General features: G+C 43.2%; 1 protein-coding gene across 1 annotated transcript in view; it reads left to right on the forward strand.

The window, feature by feature from the left end:
- Positions 1-23,112, forward strand: part of LOC311145234 (neuronal PAS domain-containing protein 3-like) — a gene marked incomplete at both ends in the record, with an annotated part of 312,893 nt that overhangs the window by 70,676 nt on the left and 219,105 nt on the right. The window contains one exon of the mRNA XM_084181466.1: positions 10,499-10,597. Within this exon, the coding sequence (XP_084037592.1) occupies positions 10,499-10,597 (99 nt within the window). The remainder of the gene's footprint in view (positions 1-10,498; positions 10,598-23,112) is intronic.

The raw sequence follows: 23,112 nt of genomic DNA on the forward strand, positions 1-23,112 counted from the left end.
CATAGTAATCATTAGGAAATACAAAGTATGTGTGTAATGCATTTTCCTCTGTGCATATAGTGAAAGCACAAGTTGTGGTTCAGACAGATTTATCGTGAATTGTCCCCTGGAATTCAATATGTATTTACTGTATATTCTGCATAGTTCTATCTGCATATCAGACACTTTATACTTGAATATTACTTAAATATTATTTGAAGTCGCTATTTCAAGAGCAAGGCAGACAAAGCTAGAGGGCAAACAACACATTTTTTAACTGGGTTTTGTTTATGCCGGGTGTACTGCTTTTGTCACGTCTTAGATGTTTAACATTTAACATTTAAGTCATTTAGCAGACGCTCTTATCCAGAGCGACTTACAAATTGGTGCATTCAACTTAGGATAGCCAGTGGGACAACCACATCTTGATCACAGTAAGTACACTTCTTCAAACAAGCAGCTGTGAGCAAAGTCAGTGCAATCAGGGACAACTACATCTCGATCACAATAAGTACATTTCTTTAAACAAGTCAGTGCTAGCAGGTGAAATAAGTCAGGTGTTAGTTTAGAGAAAAGACAGTGGTAGTAAAGGGGGGGTAGAAGGATTACTATTATACTATTCCAGGTATTCCTTAAAGAGGTAGGGTTTCAAGTGTCTCCGGAAGGTGGTCAGTGACTCCGCTGTCCTGGCGTCGTGGGGGAGCTTGTTCCACCATTGGGGTGCCAGAGCAGCGAATAGCTTTGACTGGGCTGAGCGGGAACTGTGCTTCCGTAGAGGTAGGGAGGCTAGCAGGCCAGAGGTGGATGTTGTGTTTTTAACTTTCAAAAGTTGGGCTTTCTTTTCAACAGTCTCTCCTCTGAGTTTTCTCTCCCTCCTCCTTGACAGTGTTGAAGGAGGAGGAGGACTGAACTGAAGTCTCTTTCTCCTATCTCTCTCTTTCCATCTCTCTCTCTGTGGCTGCTGCTGTGTGCTGCTGTCTCGTTTGAATAATGGTTGTGATAATTTCCCCCAGTCCAATAAGAGAGTGTGGTTGAGGCTGAGTAAACAGCCTGATTGGCTGCTGAAGGTCAGAGTGACCGCAGGTGTCACAACAGTGAATTACAACAATGACACTCATTGCTCAATACATCATTTAACACAGAAGAGGGAGAAATCTCTCCTTTTTCATCCGTCCTTTTTCAATCCCTCATTTGACTTAAAGGAATGAATTATTCTCAGCCAAGAGTTAATTACGCATTAAGCAAAAATGATTGTATCTCCTCTCTTTAACATGTATAAGTATTTAAATATGATTCATTTGCTAGGTTAAAACAGACTTTCCATTCCTTAGAGGAGAACCGAATAGCGGAATATTTCCTAGTATTTTTCCTGGTATTGGTTGTTGTGCTGCATTCAACTACCTGATCTGTATCGCATCGACTTTCATTATACAACAGGAAACCAATTGACATGACATGTTCCCTATAAGTGCAGTCTATGCTGTAGTCTTTCATCACAGAGTATGTCAAATGAACAGTCTAGAGGTCTGGAAGTGGCGTCGCAAGTATTTCTGTTTGCAGATTCAAGTCAAACAGGAAAGATTGGCAGGTCTTACACCGTCTGATTCTCTGACTCCCGATGCCTGGGTTTCAGACAGCGCCACAGACAGAACCCACACAACCTATGGATCACTGGGGTGTCGATCATACTACCTCTCAGACACACTGTGTGACTCTCACACACACACACCCTTTGGCAGTAGCAGTCACAGTGTCTCTGTGCATACTGGAAGTGGCACCTCTAAACCCATATTTGACATTCACCGCAGTTGAGCTAAACCATTTAGGAAGAGAATAGAGATACTTTGGTTAAAGGTATCACTCTAACGACTGCTGTTTCATCCACTCAGTGACTGACTGACATCCTTATGATAAGAGCATGTGAGGAATGATGCCGCCATGCCATTGTCTTCTTTGTACAATACAGTATTTACCAACCGTATGGATGGGTTTTTAGGTGTATCAATGGCTGCCTTCTCTCCCTGTGTCTATGCATGTCTGTACATGTGGTACAACGTCCAAAGGAGATGACCACTGAAAGGGCTTGTGGGACATTGCTTTCCGAGACTCTTTTGTTGTTGACTAAGTAGCGGTGGTTTTCTGTTGTCACAGCCAAGGAGAGGAATGCTATCTCCGACTACCTCTGCCTTTGTCCTCAGCCCAGCGCTGTGTCCTGCAACCAGCAGAGAGTGTTTGTCAGTGCATAGGCGCATAGGTGAGTGAATGACAGTGTTGTGTAGAGATGGCGTGGCCCTATGTCTCTCCCGTGCAGGGCATTGTGGTGTGCAGACTGTGCAGGTTTGATGTGGAGCACTAGACTGTGGTTAATCATTCAGCCTCTTAGCTGTGAGCCTGGGAGGAGACCAGCTCAGGAACCAGAGGAGGGACAGACAGGGAAGTGTACAGGCCAGCCATCAGACAGCTCTACCAATACTGTTGGGATTGAGGATGCAAAGATATTATCCTTTCATCACCAATTTAATGCCATTGAACATTTAAAATGGTGTCACCATGCAAGGGATTTATTGAATATTCTCAGTGGAGCCCATCCACCAATGTGTGATTCCTCCACCTCTGGTGCTGCTGATATCCATGAAAGCCTTTCTCTCTCCGACACAATTGCACATTCCTGTATTATTCATCTGAACAATTCCTGAATGTGACAGTAGTATCTAAGAGCCCATCCACTCCTCCACTCTTCAGGGTTTATACACTCTGTGATGGTCTGTCAAGTACCACTAAGAGTCCCAGTTAACAGCCCAGGCCCCTTGGATGAAATATATTACAGTAATACAGCGTTCACTCTCTTCAACAAAATGCCAGAGCAACCTTTGCCTAACAAGGACTTGGATTGGTGAAGAGTAGAAGAGTAGAGTGGCATGGTGGTCACTATGGAGGAAGTCTAGAACATCTGCATAAAGCAGTGTATGATCTGTCCTGTGTGGTGTGAAGGGGGAAAAGTGAGTGTGTGTGTGTGCATGTCCGTGCATGCGTGTGTGTGTGTGTGTCATACACTACAAAATTATGTGGAGACCTGCTTGTCGAACATCTCATTCCAAAATCTTGGGCATTAGTATGGAGTTGGTCCCCCCTTTGTTGCTATATCAGCCTCCACTCTTCTGGGAAGGCTTTCCACTAGATGTTGGAACATTGCTGTGGGGACTTGCTTCCATTCAGCCACAAAAGCATTAGTGAGGTTGGGCACTGATGTTGGGCGATTAGGCCTGGCTCGCAGTCGGCGTTCCAATTCATCTCAAAGGTGTTCGATGGGGTTGAGGTGAGGGCTCTCTGCAGGCCAGTCAAGTTCTTCCACACCGATCTCAACTAACTATTTCTGTATGGATCTCACTTTGTGCATGGGGGCATTGTCATGCTGAAACAGGAAAGGGCCTTCCCAAAACTGTTGACACAAAGTTGGAAGCACAGAATCGTCGAGAATGTCATTGTATGCTGTAGCGTTAAGATTTCCCTTCACTGGAACTAAGGGGTCTAGACCGAACCATGAAAAACAGGCCCAGACCATTATTCCTCCTCCACCAAACTTTACAGTTGGCACTATGCATTGGGGCAGGTAGCATTCTCCTGGCATTCGCCAAACCCAGATTAGTCCGTCAGACTACCAGATGGTAAAGCGTGATTCATCACTCCAGAGAACGCGTTCCCACTGCTCCAGAGTCCAATGGCGGCGAGCTTTACACCACTCCAGCCGACGCTTGGCATTTCACCTGGTGATCTTAAGCTTGTGTGCGGCTGCTCGGCCATGGAAACCCATTTCATGAAGCTCCCGACGAACAGTTCTTGTGCTGATGTTGCTTCCAGAGGCAGTTTGGAACTCGGTAGTGAGTGTTGCAACTGAGGGCAGACGATTTTCATGCGCTACGCGCTTCATTCTGTGAGCTTGTGTGGCCTACCACTTCCCGCCTGAGCCGTTGTTGCTCCTAGACGTTTCCAATTCACATTAATAGCACTTACAGTTGACCGAGGTAGCTCTAGCAAGGCAGAAATTTGATGAACTGTTGGACAGGTGGCATCCTATGATGGTGCCACGTAAGTCACTGAGCTCTTCAGTAAGGCCATTCTACTGCCAATGTTTGTCTATGTAGATTGCATGGCTGTGTGCTTTTTTTTTACACCTGTCAGCAACGTGTGTGGCTGAAATAGCCGAATCCACTAATTTGAAGGGTATCCACATACTTTTGTATGTATAGTGTAGCTTTGTTACCAGGGAATGTTAGACCCTGCCTGCTGGCTGGATGCCAGGACTCATGTAGTGGTTAAATATTCAGTGAGACAGACAGACAGCATGCAGAGAAGATATTCCCTCTCTTTACACAGTGGATGATTTACTAGCCTGGAGAACTGATACACTTGACATTCTAATGTAGTACATAGTCACAACATGCCCTTATGTTGTACTCTACATTTTGTAGTTAATATATTTCTTAGACCAATTAAATGGACGAAAGTTAGAACGTTTTGAACTTGTCTTCCTCCATACTATACTCAATTATACTCACTAGTCTTACCAATTAATTATGCATTTTGATGCAGTGCATGGCTCAACAGTTGCCTAACCATAATGTAGGTCCCTAGTGTATTATTTGGTAGGGCAATTAGTTACATTACATGATAAGTTTTATGTGGGGAGAGTTTCAGTTATGCTGAAATCAGACAGCTGTCTCCCCCTTGGGAAAGCTGTTAGGGAAAAGCTGTTAACTCCCCTCCAACCCAATGAAGGGTTAACCACATAGTCACAGTCGATGGCCTCCCTACCTAAGATTGATCTCTTCCCAGCACCATGCAGCATGGAGAGGTAGAGGTACTATAGAGGTGTGGTCAGTTAACCGGTGGAAGGACCCAGGAAAACGCAATGTGTTATTGTAATGGACTGGCAGTACAGGGAGAGAATTTACCTGTAAATGTCACTCACCTCAGTCCTCCAGATGACATCGATAAAAGGCCTTTTAAATCAACTCGCTGGCCCCAACCACCCGATCCTGGAGTCAATATAAAGTCCCAATAAACATGTCAGCCAGCCAGGGGAGGGTTGGGGTCTGAGGAGGGCTGGGGCTTCCTCTGGGGTGGTGTGGTTTAACAGTGGGAGATGGTCCCTCCTCCCGTGCGTGTGTGTGTGCGCGTGTGTGTGTGCCTGCGTGTATGGTTTAACAGTGGGAGATTGCTCTTCCTGGGGTCTGACCACTCTTATTCATCAGCCACTTACTACCGCCAGGCTCCAGCAAATATATTTTCATCATCACCGCAGAACCCAATATTCCTCTACTCATGTCCTCTCTTCATGTCTGGCTCCATGGGTCTCTGTAGCCTCTGTATCCTCTCCATAGGTGCCAGGTTGTTGTTGTTTCACAGAGCAAAATAGCCTACAATGTTGTCCCCGTCTTGTCAATGAATGACAGGTTTGAGGAAAGTGTTTCTCAGCAGGGGGTTTGGTTGATTCCTGCCTCATGTCTCTGTTGAAGACTGATGATGCAGACCTGGTTTGCTGTTTTTTTATTTGGTTTGTTTGTTTGTAAGGCACTCAACGATTCCGATTCAGCCCTTTGATTTGAGCCCGTTACCTCAGAGGAGCAGAGCAGAGATGTTCCTGTTAACACATTCAGGGGGCTGGAGAGAGAGAGAGGAGGAGAGGGAGGATAGGAGGGGAGATGAGGGAAGAGGAGGGGAGGGGAGAGGAGGTGAGAAGGGGAGAGGGAGGAGAGATAAGGAGAGGAGAGGAGAGGAGAGGAGAGGAGAGGAGAGGAGAGGAGAGGAGAGGAGAGGAGAGGAGAGGAGAGGAGAGGAGAGGAGAGGAGAGGAGAGGAGAGGAGAGGAGAGGAGGTGTGAAGGGGAGAGGGATGGGGGGTAAGAGGAGAGGAGAGGAGAGGAGAGGAGAGGAGAGGAGAGGAGAGGAGAGGAGAGGAGAGGAGAGGAGAGGAGAGGAGAGGAGAGGAGAGGAGAGGAGAGGAGAGGAGAGGAGAGGAGAGGAGGTGTGAAGGGGAGAGGGATGGGGGTAAGAGGAGAGGAGAGGAGAGGAGAGGAGAGGAGAGGAGAGGAGAGGAGAGGAGAGGAGAGGAGAGGAGAGGAGAGGAGGTGTGAAGGGGAGAGGGATGGGGGTAAGAGGAGAGGAGAGGAGAGGAGAGGAGAGGAGAGGAGAGGAGAGGAGAGGAGAGGAGAGGAGAGGAGAGGAGAGGAGAGGAGGGGAGGGGAGGGGAAGGGAGGCAAGAAGGGGAGAGGGAGGAGAGATAAGGAGAGGAGAGGAGAGAAAGCCCCTCCATCCACCCCTTGCAGACCTCATTCACACAGAGAAACAGAGGCATGCGGTGAGCTGAGCAGGATGAGGATCAGGCTGCTGTTTTGACAAAGATCCATCATGGCTGGATAAGAATCCTCCAACAATCCTCCAGTGCTCTCTATATCTTTCTATCCACCCAATGAGCACCACTAGTGGTATATATCACTGCAGAAAACCCCTCTGGTGCCAGGATAGCTCTGTTTCTGACCTTCCAGGCTTCCTACCCCCTGGTCCAGCCCAGGAACATCAAGTAAACTCCAAGCCCCAATCCCCTAGCAGTAAGACTAGACCACCTGTCTAAATCCAGACTCAGATATACAGTATATGCAGGGGATTATGGATTTTCGACCTGCATGTTGGAAGTTAAAACATGTTGAGAAAACAACTAAGGGGTCACAGGTGCTTGAGAGATTAACATCACTTTATTGGTCAATTGCACACAAGGTCCAACCAAAATGTGACTTCCGTTTCAACCCCTCCGAAAGACACACATAGTTAAATTTCATTGGGAGAGGTGCAGGAGGCTGCCACACTGGGCACCCAGGGAGCTGTTGTGGGGGTTAAGTCCCTTGCTCAAGAGCACAACAGCATCTAGAATTTGATACCAGCAACCCTCTGGTTGCCAGCTCACTTCCCACCAGATTTTTCCCGTCGGACCTGGGATTCAAAGTGGCAACCCTCTGGTTGCAGGCTCGCCTCTCTAACCGCTAGGCTACTGCCAGAGTTGGAACAGAGAGGGAACAGTGGCGCGGTGTAAAAGTGACATGTTTTCAATCACATGGCTGATTCGTAGGAAATCGTCTAAAGGCCACATTGGAGCATTTTATAGAGTAGAATGGGGCTGGCGGGATTAGTTTTCTCCCACGTGAAAAAGTGTATAATTTCAACACAATGCCAGTACAGTGTGTAATATAGTCAGCCTTGAAAAATGGTCCAAATCTCCCATTGCTGTCTGCAATTTACCTTGTGGCCTTGAAACCAAATCTATTGTGCTGCTTTTTGTACCATACAGGCCAGATAGTGTGTCAGTGCGTGTGTGTGTGTCTTTTTGTAGTTTCATTCAGTGTATAGTGGCAGTGGTGGTGGTGGCTATTGTGGAACATATTGCACTGGCTGACATTACCCATACCTGCAGGGAATAAATTCTACTAAATGACATGTGGCTTGCAGACGTTTGTAAATTGCAAGGCATCAATCTTGAGGGAGCTAGCTGGCTAGCTAGCTAGCGAGGGCTGTACAGCGCAAGTGATGCTACCGGAGAGTGCTGCTGCCATTTCTTGGCCCGTAAATGCTTCCCCCATTCATAGTGAATTCATTTCACTCAAGGTTTCTGCTGTTTAATAGGATGGTATGAGGAGGTCCTTAAAGGGATACTTTGGGATTTTGGCAATGATACCCTTTATCTACTTCACCAGAGTCAGATGACCTTGTGGATACTATTTTTATGTCTCTGCATCCAGTATGAAGGAAGTTAGAGGTAGTTTTGCGAGCCAATGCTAACTAGTGTTAGCGTAATGGCTGGAAGTCTATGGGTATCTGCTAGCATGCTAGGGTATACAGCATGTCCACACTGGGATGGGGTTCAATAGCTTTTAAATGTGATTGTAAGACAGAGATGCACCTGTCTTTTCTAATGTACTGAGTTGGACTAAAGCAGATGTATACCTGACAACAATAACATGACAGTATAACTAAATACAATTAGTATGTGCCTTTCCTCAATATTCCTCTGTAAATTATACTTTTTAAAAATCAAAAATCGAATGAAAACCAGCGTCCTCTATAAATCAATGACTCATTTTATTTTACACTATATATTCTCTTGAAAATAGGTGCGTTTCAAGGAAACTGATTATCCCTGAGTCCTGTTCTATACTAACCAAATAGTGTTTATTGGTCATGCTCAAAATAACATCTCCTAAGCCCATACATACAGTGGCTTGCGAAAGTATTCACACCCCTTGGCATTTTTCCTATTTTGTTGCCTTACAACCTGGAATTAAAATGGATTTTTTAGGGGGTAGTATCATTTGATTTACACAACATGCCTACCACTTTGAAGATGCAAAATATTTTTTCTTGTGAAACAAAGAAGAAATAAGACAAAAAAACAGAAAACTTGAGTGTGCATAACTATTCACCCCCCCAAAGTCAATACTTTGTAGAGCCACCTTTTGCAGCAATTACAGCTGAAAGTCTCTTGGGGTATGTCTCTATAAGCTTGGCACATCTAGCCACTGGGATTTTTGCCCATTCTTCAAGGCAAAACTGCTCCAGCTCCTTCAAGTTGGATGGGTTCCGCTGGTGTACAGCAATCTTTAAGTCATACTACAGATTCTCAATTGGATTGAGGTCTGGGCTTTGACTAGGCCATTCCAAGACATTTAAATGTTTCCCCTTAAACCACTCAAGTGTTGCTTTAGGAGTATGATTAGGGTCATTGTCCTGCAGGAAGGTGAACCTCCGTCCCAGTCTCAAATCTCTGGAAGACTGAAACAGGTTTCCCTCAAAAATGTCCCTGTATTTAGTACCATCCATCATTCCTTCAATTCTGACCAGTTTCCCAGTCCCTGCCAATGAAAAACATCCCCACAGCATGATGCTGCCACCACCATGCTTCACTGTGGGGATGGTGTTCTCCGGGTGATGAGAGGTGTTGGGTTTACGCCAGACATAGCGTTTTCCTTGATGGCCAAAATGCTCAATTTTAGTCTCATCTGACCAGAGTACATTTACTTCCATATGTTTGGGGAGTCTCCCACATGGCTTTCTCCGCTGTGGAGCTTTGCAGCTCCTTCAGGGTTATCTTTGGTCACTTTGTTGCCTCTCTGATTAATGCCCTCCTTGCCTGGTCCATGAGTTTTGGTGGGCGGCCCTCTCTTGGCAGGTTTGTTGTGGTGCCATATTCTTTCAATTTTTTAATAATGGATTTAATGGTGCTCTGTGGGATGTTCAACGTTTCTGATATTTTTTTATAACCCAACCCTGATCTGTACTTCTCCACAACTTTGTCCCTGACCTGTTTGGAGAGCTCCTTTGGTCTTCATGGTGCCGCTTGCTTGGTGGTGCCCCTTGCTTAGTGGTGTTGCAGACTCTGGGGCCTTTCAGAACAGGTGTATATATACTGAGATCATGTGACAGATCATGTGACACTTAGATTGCACACAGGTGGACTTTATTAAACTAATTATGTGACTTCTGAAGGTAATTGGTTGCACCAGATCTTATTTAGGGGCTTCATAGCAAAGGGGGTGAATACATATGCGCGCACCACTTTTCCGTTATTTATTTTTTAGAACTTTTTGAAACTAGTTCATTTTTTCATTTCACTTCACCAATTTGGACTATTTTGTGTATGTCCATTACATAAAATCCAAATAAAAATCAATTTAAATTACCGGTTGTAATGCAACAAAATAGGAAAAACGCCAAGGGGGATAAATACTTTTGCAAGGCACTGTACCAAGAATATGAAGTCAACCTGCCAATGAAGTGTCTTAATATCCATACAGAATATCAATGTTTTTCTGCATGGTACATACTGTATCTGCACCTCAACACAGTTCACAGATTCGCAGGGCATATGAAAAATGTATCAATGTATGCTGTATCAGTTCTGACAGTCGCTCTTTGTGGGTGTATAGAATTCAAATAATTCCTTACCAAAGATAGTCACTTTCAAAATTATTATTATTATTATTAGTAGTAATAGTAGTATACTTTTGGCATGTGCTTTTTATTACTTTGCCTGACATCACTGCATGAGTCTGAATTCTTGAGAGAATGTGGCTCCTCAGAAATGTCCCTTCCTTGGTTATATGGTTCCATGTGACTGAATCAACCCACCAACTTCACACACCATGTTTTCATGTAACTGTTGGTTGGAAATGACTGCATGCTTGTGTACATTGCATGTTCTCTTGTAGTACAGTATCATTTAGAAACACCATCATTACTGAATACTGTGAAAAAAGTGAAACATTTCTTCAAACTAAAATGAGAACTGCATATTGTCTCTGCCTTAGATCAATATGTGTAATTAATTATCTTTGTGGACTTTGAGGGGGAGGATAGAGGGGCTCACACCAGAACCATATGCATACATGTATAGACAGTATATGTATGGCTGTGCTCCATACTCTTCTTCTCTCCTTATAGGCTTTAAGAGATTTTCACGTTGTTTCTCCACAGCGACCCTTACTGGGAGAGGCCTGCTAATGCCAGCTCCTGTTCAGCCTCTAGGCCCAAGACACTCCACCTTGGAGGGCAACAACATACCTCATCGCCATGGTAATTCCATCCCTTTCCCCCCTTCCTTCCTTTCTCTGCCCCCTCCCTTCTTCCTTATGGACAGGGGCAGACCAGGGCACAGCTCAGCTGCTGCACATACTGTTACAATACAAGCTAACTCTCTCTGGTCTGGTTAGAGAGACAACATGGTTAAGGATGCCAGCTTGTGCACAAAACAACATAACTCCACTTTACTGTCTGTAGGAGTATTAACCAAAATGTATTAACCAAAATGTAGGCCTAGATGCACTTGGGTATTGCTATTCTTTTTTCAATGTTAGCTTCTGTAGTTTTTAAATGTGGTCAATTATAAAGTTCATGGTCGCTTTTGAGCAACACATAATGACATGTATAATTATAAATCCCCCAATGTTCTTTATTTTTTACACAGGAACTATTTTTGTAATTTAGTTTTATTATGTAATTTTGCTTTTTTATATAATTTTTGACGCTGAGTTAATTGATCTAAAGGGAGTTAGCTATATTTCTTCTAGGTAACTACAGTTCAAATGAAGGATCCCTCTCTTCCTTTGCCATCCAAAGACATTACAGTACGTAGCTAGTAATACTCTTATTAAAACTGGCATTATGGCTCTGAGCATTGATAAACAATACACCTCTCAGAGGAACACTGACTGTCTCTTTATAAAGCAGGGTAGCCTGTTCTGTGTTATCAAACTGGGGAAGATAAAAGGCTTCATAGTGGGTAACTAGTCAGTGGCATTGTGGGAAGTCAACTTTTGACATATTCCTCTGAGACTATGTCTCTACGTCTAGCTGGCTTACAGCTTCATAAGAACATCTTTTCATTTCTCCCCCCTTTCATTTGGAGTAAAAGAGCCAGGCTTACACATTAGGAAATTAACATGGAGCGTAATTCCTCTAGCTCTCAGATGGATTCCATCCCTCTCTCCCTCTGACGTACAGCACAGGGGCGACGGCAGGATTACTGTCGGCCTGAATAAAGGGGATTTATGTAACGCTTTGAGAAAAAAGCACTTCTTAATAGGTCATTACAGTCTGTGTTTATGATTAGTCTACTCTCAGGCCTAGACGCCTTTATGTGTTGCCTCACAGAAAAACCCATCTAAACCTATCTACCTTCCGCATAGTATACACAACTTTAAAGCCACACACACATACACACGCACACACACAGGCCAGGATACTGAGGGTCCAGATGAATACAGGACACCTCGGCCTTTACTTTCTTCAGCTCCACACTTTCTCTATCTGGCTATTGAAAATAGTGGCTCAACTCAGCACTAGCAATATGGCTTCTCAGCCAGGCTAAGTAGTGGCCGCATTCCAGCTGAGATGAAGAGAAAAACTGTGTGTGTGTGTGTGTGTGTGTGTGTGGCTTTAAAGTTGTGTATACTATGCGGTAGGTAGCTAGGTTTAGATGGGTTTTTCTATGCTGATGAAGCTAGGCCCCATTCTGCCACCATGATTAGTTTAAACGGTGCCTGAACGTACGAGCCGGACAGCGTGTGTGTGTTGTAAGCGGTTTGCAGCGCAGGGTGAAATTGAGATAAATGGCTGTGGGTGAGAAGGATGGCCACTTCTTCCCTGAGCAGGGCTGAGCAGGGCTACACCGGCACAGGTTCCCCCAGCACACCTGTCTCTTCTCGTTTACCAAGCGCTCTGAGGTGAGCTAGCAGTCCGCTCCACTTGCCCCTGATCCCCGTCTCAGTACCCCCCGTCCCTCCGCCCCCACCCCCTCACTCCTTATGTGCTGCCTTACACACACATACTGTACACACACACAAACACAAAGGTGGGTGCAAGCAAACACACACACACCCCTCCACCCATCGCCCCTAGACAACAGCACACAAGGACTGAGCTATCTGCCTTGATGAGGTGTGGGAAGATCAGGATGAGTCTCTCACTGTCTGCGTCTCAGTACACGTCACCGTTAATGCACTACTATACAGTATGGGCTGAGGAGCGTCCATGTTAGCCCTTAGCTTAGGAGTAGATGTTGCTGTACATGAGATGGTAGAGCTGGTGCTGTCTAGTTTATTCTAGTTTATTCTATTGATGGTACATAAATGAAACATTTATAGGTACAGTATACAGTTCTTAATTATTACATCCCATTCAGAATGGTCCTTGGTCTCCAATTTTCTGTTTGCCTGTTTTCACCTGACAGAGAAGGGCCCACAGTATGATATAACCGGCTACCTCCTCCTCCATTATGTTTTAAAGCCAAGCCTGTCCAACCCCAGCTCTAGAAACCAACCTTATGTTGTGTAAGAACCAAGTGAAGCTACCGATTAGAGTAGGAGAAAGAGAGAGACAGGCCTGTAGACTGGAGTTTAATATACCGGGTGGCAGGTGGCCTGCTTTGCTTAAGGAATCTCTTTAGGGCATGACAGCTCTGAAAACACATAAATCCTTCCTCCTCCCCTCCCCTCTTCCTCCCCTCTTCCTCTTATCTCACATTGCCATTGCCATGGGGATTCTTTATGTATGCAGCTGCAAAACTTCCATACTCCAGGTATAGAACCCTAACATAGCAGCTGTTACCTTTCCTTTGCCCCCAAACCAAATATAAAAGGAAACCAAGTCTGAAATGTCTTTCTAGGTGGGAGAGTGTAAGTTGAATTCTAGCCAGAGCATGTCAGGAACCAAGCTGTGTGTGTGTGTGTGTGTGTGTGTGTGTGTGTGTGTGTGTGTGTGTGTGTGTGTGTGTGTGTGTGTGTGTGTGTGTGTGTGTGTGTTTAAGTGGTGCCGTTTAGACACTTGTCTTTTGTCAGGGGGGGATTAGGGTGAGAGGCCATAGGTCAAGGTCAGGACATCCTGATCTGTCAGTCTGTCTGTCTCACGTCAGGTGGGTTTAGGCTCCAGACAGACACCAGACAGCTGGGGAAGACAAGCAGTGAGCCAGGGAGCTAGGAAGTGAGGGAGTGAAGGACTGAGGGAGTGAGGGATGGCCGAAATGAGAGAGTGATAGTGAGAATAAAGGAGAGAAATGAGATTGAGTGTTAACAGGAGTCACTACTGTGGGTGCAGATTATGTTAGGAACCTAAGGAGGCAGTGGTTCTCTTAAAACACTCCAGTCTTAAACATACTCTTATCAGTATGAGCATGCTGCTTTATACCTGAAAATACAAATGCAGAAGGTATTGTCATGTTAACAACTTGACTAAGCTTAATAAGTTGTCAATTCATTTAAATGCTTGTATATAATATACAATATGTATTGTATATATCGTATATAACTTATTAAAATAGATATAACACACCACTAAACAGCTCTTGTACAGCATACATTGGTAACAAATTTCAAGACCAATGACAAAAAATGACCAAACAAAACATCATTATTTTATGCTATGTAGCTTAGTCACGTCCTTAAAGGCCCGGTGCAGTCAAAAACGAGATTACCCTGTGTTTTATATATATTTCCACACTATGAGGTTGGAATAATACTGTGAAATTGTGAAAATTATGATAATGCCCTTTTAGTGTAAGAGCTATTTGAAAAGACTTCAGCCTGTTCTCAAACTTCAGCCTGTTCTGGTGGGATGGAGTTTTTGCTTTCCATGGCGACATCACCATGCGGTAAATTAGTTAATAGACCAATAAGAAAGAGAGTTCCAAACTTCTAAAATGTTCAGTTTTGCTGTTTTCTTAGAAGCTATTTTGGTTTCTTTTTGACCTTTTTAATTGAAAACAATCACAGTAAGGTCTTAATTGTTACCCAGAAATGATTTGATATTGAGATAAAAACAGCTGCATTGGACCTTTAAGTGTGTGAATCGGCATGCTCAGGTTGGCCCTCTGGCAGCTATTGAAGCAGCAGGAGAAGGAGCTATATGACACATTGGCAAGGGTAGTCAGGGAGGCTCAAGGCAGGGTGTTCAACCATGTTTGTATTGATTTGGGATGACTATATTATGTTAGCTCTGTGTGTTGCCTCCCAAGTTCACCTTTCTACCTCCAAGTGTTTGGGACGTGTTTTCCTCCTTCCTCTTCCTCTATATTCAAGAGTGGTGATATGAGCGTGCTCTCTCTGTCTGATGCATTGTGAACATTGCATGAGCTTACTCCTGGTATATGGTAGCTACTACTGTATGACTTTGTTGCAACTTTCTCCCTTTGATGTTATTTTTTTCTTCTTCTTTTCTGACCTACTTTTTCCTCAGATTGTAAAATTATATGGATTCTTTTGCTGTTTTTTAGATGCCTACCATTCAATAATTTAAACTGCTTTCTTTTCATTTTTTTTCCTTCATCCACCTGTTTCTTTCTTTGTCTGCTGCGTGTCTTTTAATAATGTATTGTATAGATTTCCCGAAGTTGTAGTCTGAGGTACTTCTGAAGAGACCTGGGTTCAAATCGTATTTGTTTTCTTTCAAATACTTTTTTGCTGTTTGCTTGAGTCTGTCTGGAGTGTACAGGTGAGTGGCGTTGCACTTTTTGGGACTATTCTATTGGTTCTATTGCACCAGGAAGTCCAATCAAGTATAGTTTAAGTATTGAAAATAAAACCACTTGAAATATAACTGCTGTGTCCATCTGTTGTAATAGTGATTATTTTACTGAGATATTTAATACAATCAACTGACTGGTTTATGATGGGTTTGATTTTCACCTAGGTTTACCTACAGTACACTTCAAGATAATTCTGTTGCCTCAGGCCATTTCCACTGAGCTACACTCTGGTCCGCCCCACAGGAGCCTGTTATAGGCACACAAAATACTGCATGTACATAAAACAAGTTTTATATTCAATTACGTCTAGACCAGTGAATCAATGACTCAAATAATTAAACATATTTGTTAGGAAAATTTTTAGATATTCAATTTAGAAGAAAGAAAATATTTAAAAGAAAAATATACTGGTGTCTAAATTCTGTCATGCTAGTTAAAAGCCTACCTACTGTAGTATAGCCCTTACCATTAATTTACTTTCTGTATAGGAGAAGAGGGTTAAGGCAGAATTTGTAATTTACCGTTTTTTTTGTTGTTGAGAAAATTAAGATCAAAGTCAAATTAAGTTCATACAGGTCCATGTAATGTGTAATTTGGGAGCCCCGGAGCAATAACATTCTTTGAATATGGCGTTGCGGCCGTCTTTAGATGTGGACTAGCTGTAATTACACAGCTGTTGCCGCGGTAGCGTGATTGACACATGTATTTGGCAGAAACCATGAGCTGCGTTTGGTAACATTTCAGACATAATTAATTGATTCATATGCCTGTAAGCTTTTTCTAAAATATGAACAAGATAAGATTAAAAAGGCATAGAACCTTGCCTTGCCATGCCTTGATGTTAGGCATCAGAGCTGGGTGTTATTAACTCGCCAATGCAGTCATGATGTTGGGGCTTTTGACCGTAGCGGAAAAGTTTCATTTGTTCTTTTTTAAACTTTTTTTCTTTCAACTATTTGTGGTTGAGAAACATACCTGTGTGAGAAGTATTCAAAGGCTAGTTTGCTTGATATAGGTCTTCATGGGGTTCGTCATTCAGAAAAAGAACAATGTTGGTACACACACACACACAGATTTGATGTTTTTTTGTCTTATTTCTTGTTTGTTTCACAACATTTTTTATTTTGCGTATTCAAAGTGGTAGGCATGTTGTGTAAATCAAATGATACAAACCCCCAAAAAAACAATTACAATTCCAGGTTGTAAGGCAACAAAATAGGAAAAATGCCAATGGGGGTGAATACTTTCGCAAGCCACTGTATATGCTTACAGTGAGGGAAAAAAGTATTTGATCCCCTGCTGATTTTGTACGTTTGCCCATTGACAAAGACATGATCAGTCTATAATTTTAATGGTAGGTTTATTTGAACAGTGAGAGACAGAATAACAACAACAAAATCTAGAAAAACGCATGTCAAAAATTTTATAAATTGATTTGCATTTTAATGAGGGAAATAAGTATTTGACCCCTCTGCAAAACATGACTTAGTACTTGGTGGCAAAACCCTTGTTGGCAATCACAGAGGTCAGATGTTTCTTGTAGTTGGCCACCAGGTTTGCACACATCTCAGGAGGGATTATGTCCCACTCCTCTTTGCAGATCTTCTCCAAGTCATTAAGGTTTCGAGGCTGACGTTTGGCAACTCGAACCTTCAGCTCCCTCCACAGATTTTCTATGTGATTAAGGTCTGGAGACTGGCTAGGCCACTCAAGGACCTTAATGTGCTTCTTCTTGAGCCACTCCTTTGTTGCCTTGGCCGTGTGTTTTGGGTCATTGTCATGCTGGAATACCCATCCACGACCCATTTTCAATGCCCTGGCTGAGGGAAGGAGGTTCTCACCCAAGAGTTGACGGTACATGGCCCCGTCCATCGTCCCTTTGATGCGGTGAAGTTGTCCTGTTCCCTTAGCAGAAAAACACCCCCAAAGCATAATGTTTCCACCTCCATGTTTGACGGTGGGGATGGTGTTCTTGGGGTCATAGGCAGCATTCCTCCTCCTCCAAACACGGCGAGTTGAGTTGATGCCAAAGACCTCGATTTTGGTCTCATCTGACCACAACACTTTCACCCAGTTCTCCTCTGAATCATTCAGATGTTCATTGGCAAACTTCAGACGGGCATGTATATGTGCTTTCTTGAGCAGGTGGACCTTGCGGGCGCTGCAGGATTTCAGTCCTTCACGGCATAGTGTGTTACCGATTGTTTTCTTGGTGACTATGGTCCCAGCTGCCTTGAGATCATTGACAAGATCCTCCCGTGTAGTTCTGGGCTGATTCCTCACCGTTCTCATGATCATTGCAACTCCACGAGGTGAGATCTTGCATGGAGCCTCAGACCGAGGGAGATTGACAGTTATTTTGTGTTTCTTCCATTTGCGAATAATCGCACCAACTTTTGTCACCTTCTCACAAAGCTGCTTGGCGATGGTGTTGTAGCCCATTCCAGCCTTGTGTAGGTCTACAATCTTGTCCCTGACATCCTTGGAGAGCTCTTTGGTCTTGGCCATGGTGGAGAGTTTGGAATCTGATTGATTGATTGCTTCTGTGGACAGGTGTCTTTTATACAGGTAACAAGCTGAGATTAGGAGCACTCTCTTTAAGAGTGTGTTCCTAATCTCAGCTCGTTACCTGTATAAAAGACACCTGGGAGCCAGAAATCTTTCTGATTGAGAGGGGGTCAAATACTTATTTCCCTCATTATAATGCAAATCAATTTCTAACATTTTTGACATGCGTTTTTCTGGATTTCTGAGTTATTCTGTCCCTCACTTTTCAAATAAACCTACCATTAAAATTATAGACTGATAATTTCTTTGTCAGTGGGCAAATGTACAAAATCAGCAGGGGATCAAATACTTTCTCCCCTCACTGTATATAAATAAGGTATTTCTGATTTGTTTTTAAAATACATTCGCAAACATTTCTAAAAACCTGTTTTCGCTTTGTCATTATGGGGTATTGTGTGTCGATTGATGAGGATTTTTATTTATTTAATCCATTTTAAAATAAGGCTGTAACGTAACAAAATGTAGAAAAAGGGAAGAGGTCTGAATGCTTTCCGAATGCACTGTGTGTGTTTCTGCCAGCTCCTGACAGCTAGTCACCTTGCAGGTCGCTCCTGCTCATTGTGCCATGAATAAACATGTCTGCTAGTCCTGCATGACACTCTGTGAAGCCTGGGCTGACTCTGGGTAATGGCCTTTCTAGCCGCCAAGACCAGCCAGGACCACTTCCTCCTCTATTATGCAGAGCGACACAGAGATATGGGTTGTGTCAGAACCACAGTACTCCCTTACGGCACTGGTCAAAAGTAGTGCACTATATAGGGAATATGTTGCCATTTGGGATGCAGCCATAGAGGCTCTGCTTGCGATTATCCAAAGCAATCCAGGTTTATTAATGCTGCTTTGGTTAGGCAACAAACACATCTAGCGCGTCTCTACCAGGTTTCTGATGCGCTTGCTTTGGAATTCCATTAAAGGCTTAACTTTTGAAATAGAATAGCAGACTTCTTTGGGGCTGAGAAAGTGCGGTTCCTTTCTGCTTGTTTCCAAGGTAACTACTGACGTCTTGGTCCCTGATACATTTCTGATAAGATTCATTCATCAGGTTCCCTTTGTCAACCATTTGTCTTATGTGCTCTTATTAATTCATTCAGCGATATCCTTCTCGCAATATGATCAGAATCAAAGGCATATTTGAACTTTCTACGTTTTGCTCCGTGTTCTCACTGCTTGGCGCTGTAAATGCCAAACTTGTTTGAAAACATTACGCTTTGACAGTCATTATTGTCAAACAGTCACTGTTGAAGTACAAGACATTGAGGAGATCCATTTTGCCAGCTCTACACTATAGTTGTATGATAATACACTTAGCATATAAAGTAGGACTAGATATAATGTTATATGGTGAAAGAGGTTTTAATATAATCAATATACGGTCTTCTGAGGATGAGCCTTCATATTAAAATATGCAGAGCATTTATAAGTGCATCAGCTTTAGAGGGGGGGAAAGGAAACTGTCGTCCCAACCATGACAGAATGATTTGATGTCTATGAAATGCAGAATGCAGTCAGCTATGTCAAAACATCATTTTCCATGCACTGGCTGTTTGCTTTGCTTTTGGCTTGACTGTTGGACTTGATGTAATTATATGTCAATCTCAGTAACCAAATCACTAGCTACATGAGGTCTCGTGCATGGAAAGTGCAGAGGAGGAGGAGGGGCTAGTCAAATCAAAACAGAGGATGCAGCAGTGTTGACACAATTGACAATTTTGTGTTTTACAAGAATGAATGAAGCGTATCAATCTTGTGCATACTGATGCAATGGATCCTCAAAAGTATCTTCCTCCCTTCCTCCACATTCACTCTTACAGTACAGTTTCAGTTGATTTGGAATATCAACTTCTTGTTACCCAGTAAGCTTGGTGAGAACAGTTTCCATCCAACCTAGTCAACTCCAGCCTACAGATGGACAGTACAGTAGGGATGGATTTGTACCACAATTACAGTGTAGCACAGAAAGCCAGTCAAGGAGGGATCCTATGATGGTCAATCATTAGTTCACCTGGCTGTGATGAATGATGTGTTCTACTGTACAGTATTAGAAACAGATGACCTCAACTTCTTTACTTTCTTTGTTGCTATTGAATGAAAACGAACAGGGGAGAAAAAAACTACAGTATTGTCTCTGTACTGTAGGCTACCTTCTATTTAACTGAGAGGAGAGGAGGCGAATGAAGAGGATAGGAGAGGAGAGGAGAGGAGAGGAGAGGAGAGGAGAGGAGAGGAGAGGAGAGGAGAGGAGAGGAGAGGAGAGGAGAGGAGAGGAGAGACAATGAGATGAGGAGAGGAAAGATGAGTGGAAAGGAGAGACAAGGAGAGTAGAGAGAAGGAGAGGAGGTGAAAGGAGAGGAGTGAAGAGAAGAGGAAAGGAGAGGAGAGGAAAAAAGGTGCGAAGAGACAATGATATAAGGAGAGGAGAGGAGTGGAAAGATAAGAGGAAAGGAAAGACAAGGAGAGTAGAGAGAAGGAGATGAGAAGAGTGGAGAGGAAAGATGATAGGAGAGGAGAGGCCTGCATATACTAATGCAGTGTACAGTAATTGAACATTACCTCAGGCTACACTAGCCCAGTAGTATCCAGTATCTAACACGGTGAAGACATTAGTTACCTCTGTCTAGCAGGAAGCCAACATTCTGTCTGAGCTCCAATTAAAAGTTAGAAATCAGCTTGTTACTATGATGATTAAAGTTACAGAAACTTCAGAGCAGTTTTAAGTCCTAATGCATTATCACTGTAAGGTGAATAAATTCAGACCGCTTACAGGACCTGCACCTTACAGGACTTTTCAGTCATGTTCATTATCACTATTCATTAATAAAGTATTTTAATACAGATCTAAAGCATTGAGATCTCTGTGGCATTGACTTTTATTGGAATTTGGTATTTAACCTTATACTGCAGTGGGCTAAATCAGGGTTTCATGGTAGTCTTAAACTAATCTACTTTGAAACAAAAGTATACATCTCACCCACATGGTTATAGGCTTAAAAAAAGAAGACACCTGTACCATGTCAGCTATTGAGTTGAAATGTATTACATTTTGAGTTTGCATCCCAATATTACACTTTATATACATCACAGAAGACTGAAATATAACAAAACAGTTTGACATGGAAACACCAGATAATTTTTTTTTTTTGTATTAATTATGAAATGATGAGAAAATATTAATAACATTCCACCCATTAGGCCGAAGAGGGCGCTTTTGGTAATTGACTGCAGGAAAGGGCTACGGTATACACTATATATACAAAGTAAAAAGTATGTGGATACCCCTTCAAATTAGTGGATTCGGCTATTTCAGCCAAACCCTTTGCTGACAGGTGTATAAAATCGAGCACACAGCCATGCAATCTCCATAGACAAACATTGGCAGTAGAATGGCCTTACTGAAGAGCTCAGTGACTCTCAACGTGGCACCGTCATAGGATGCCACCTTTCCAATAAGTAAATTCATAAAATTTCTGCCCTGCTAGAGCTGTCCCGGTGAACTGTAACTGCTGTTATTGTGAAGTGGAAACGTCTAGGCGCAATAACGGCTCAGTGGTAGGCCTCACAAGCTCACAGAACGGGACCGCCAAGTGCTGAAGCACGTACCGCGTAAAAACCATCTGCAACACTCACTACCGAGTTCCAAACGGCCTCTGGAAGCAACGTCAGCACAATAACTGTTAGTCGGAAGCTTCATAAAATGATTTCCATGGCCGAGCAGCCGCACACAAGCATAAGATCACCATGCGCAATGCCAAGCGTCAGCTGGAGTGGTGTAAAGCTCGCCGACATTGGACTCTGGAGCAGTGGAAACGTGTTCTCTGGAGTGATGAATCACGCTTCACCATCTGGCAGTCCAACGGACGAATCTGGGTTTGGCGGATGCCACGAGATTGCTACCAGCCCCAGTGCATAGTGCCAACTGTAAAGTTAGGTGGAGGAGGAATAATGGTCTGGGGCTGTTTTTCATGGTTCGGGCTACGCCCCTTAGTTCCAGTGAAGGGAAATCTTAACGCTACAGCATACAATGACATTCTCGACGATTCTGTGCTTCCAACTTTGTGTCAACAGTTTGGGGAAGGCCCTTTCCTGTTTCAGCATGATAATGCCCCCGTGCACAAAGCGAGGTCCATACAGAAATGGTTTGTTGAGATCGGTGTGGAAGAACTTGACTAGCCTGCACAGAGCCCTGACCTCAACTCCATCGAACACCTTTGAGATGAATTGGAACGCCGCTGCGAGCCAGGCCTAATTGCCCAACATCAGTGCCCGACCTCACTAATGCTCTTGTGGCTGAATGGAAGCAAGTCCCGCAGCAATATTCCAACATCTAGTGGAAAGCCTTCCCAGAAGAGTGGAAGCTGTTATAGCAGCAAAGGGGGGCCCCAACTCCATATTAATGCCCATGATTTTGGAATAAGATGTTCAATGAGCAGGTGTCCACATACCTTTGGTCATGTAGTGTACTAGAAAACTTTCCAGAAATTATTATTAATGTGGGAATGTTTTTTGAACAATAATAGTTTTTTTTTTGTTACATATTTTCTTTTTAGTCTACATTCACATGAATTCAGATCGCCATGTTAGTAGCTTTGTTTAGAATAAGGGAGCGACGCGATTTATCTTGTTATCGATAATGTTGGCTTACTAAGCTTGTATAGTCATAGAATACAGTCATATGTATAGCAATACTATCATCAATCTCCTAGGTATTTGTTAGGAGTGTTTTGTGAAAAGAGTGTAATGTATTGTCTGATAGTAAATGTTTCTGTTAGAAAGAAAAGTCAGCAGAGTAAGCTTGGTTGAAAGATTCAACTGTGAAAGCGTTTCTTAGATTGCTTCTGCTATCAGCTGAACTCTATCACAGTGGCAGAGCGCCGCTATAGACATGGTGCATTTATTGGCCTTTACTTCCTATGTGTCCACTCACACAATCACTATCTCTCATGGTCTCCCCCTCCAGAAGAGCTCTGGCAATTTCCCCTGTTATGGTTCCACTTTTTATATGCTGCTGTTCTGTACATTGGCCCAGAGTGAGATGAAATGTTTGAGTATGTTTAACTCCTCAGCCATGTACATTTGAATGATGATGTTTTATAGATAGTTTTAATGATCAGTCATAAATAGCAGAAGAGTTAGTTATATCATCCTGACTGCTTTTAACAGTAATTGAAAGCTCAATAGGCTGATGTTAAAGGATACGATTTACAACCAAGGCCATGGTACCCTTTGAATATGAGTATTATCTTTTTTTATTCATCGGAATGTTGTTTTTTAAACATCGAAAACATAATTGTATTCATTACAACATTTGTAGAGCAAAAAGATTGCCATTCACATAGATGAAATTACTGAATGGTGTGAAGTGTTATGTCCACATGCTACAGTGTCTGTGGGGGGGGATCCCTGTGCCTCTGTAAAGGCTACCTACTATCTGCATACTATCTCTGTATATGTAGACATTCTGTTCTACACCAGTCTCAACTGCCTCTGTCTGTCTCTCAGCCAACCC

Source organism: Coregonus lavaretus (genome assembly GCF_964263955.1).
Source record: "Coregonus lavaretus genome assembly, chromosome: 18".
Lineage (NCBI taxonomy): Eukaryota > Metazoa > Chordata > Actinopteri > Salmoniformes > Salmonidae > Coregonus > Coregonus lavaretus.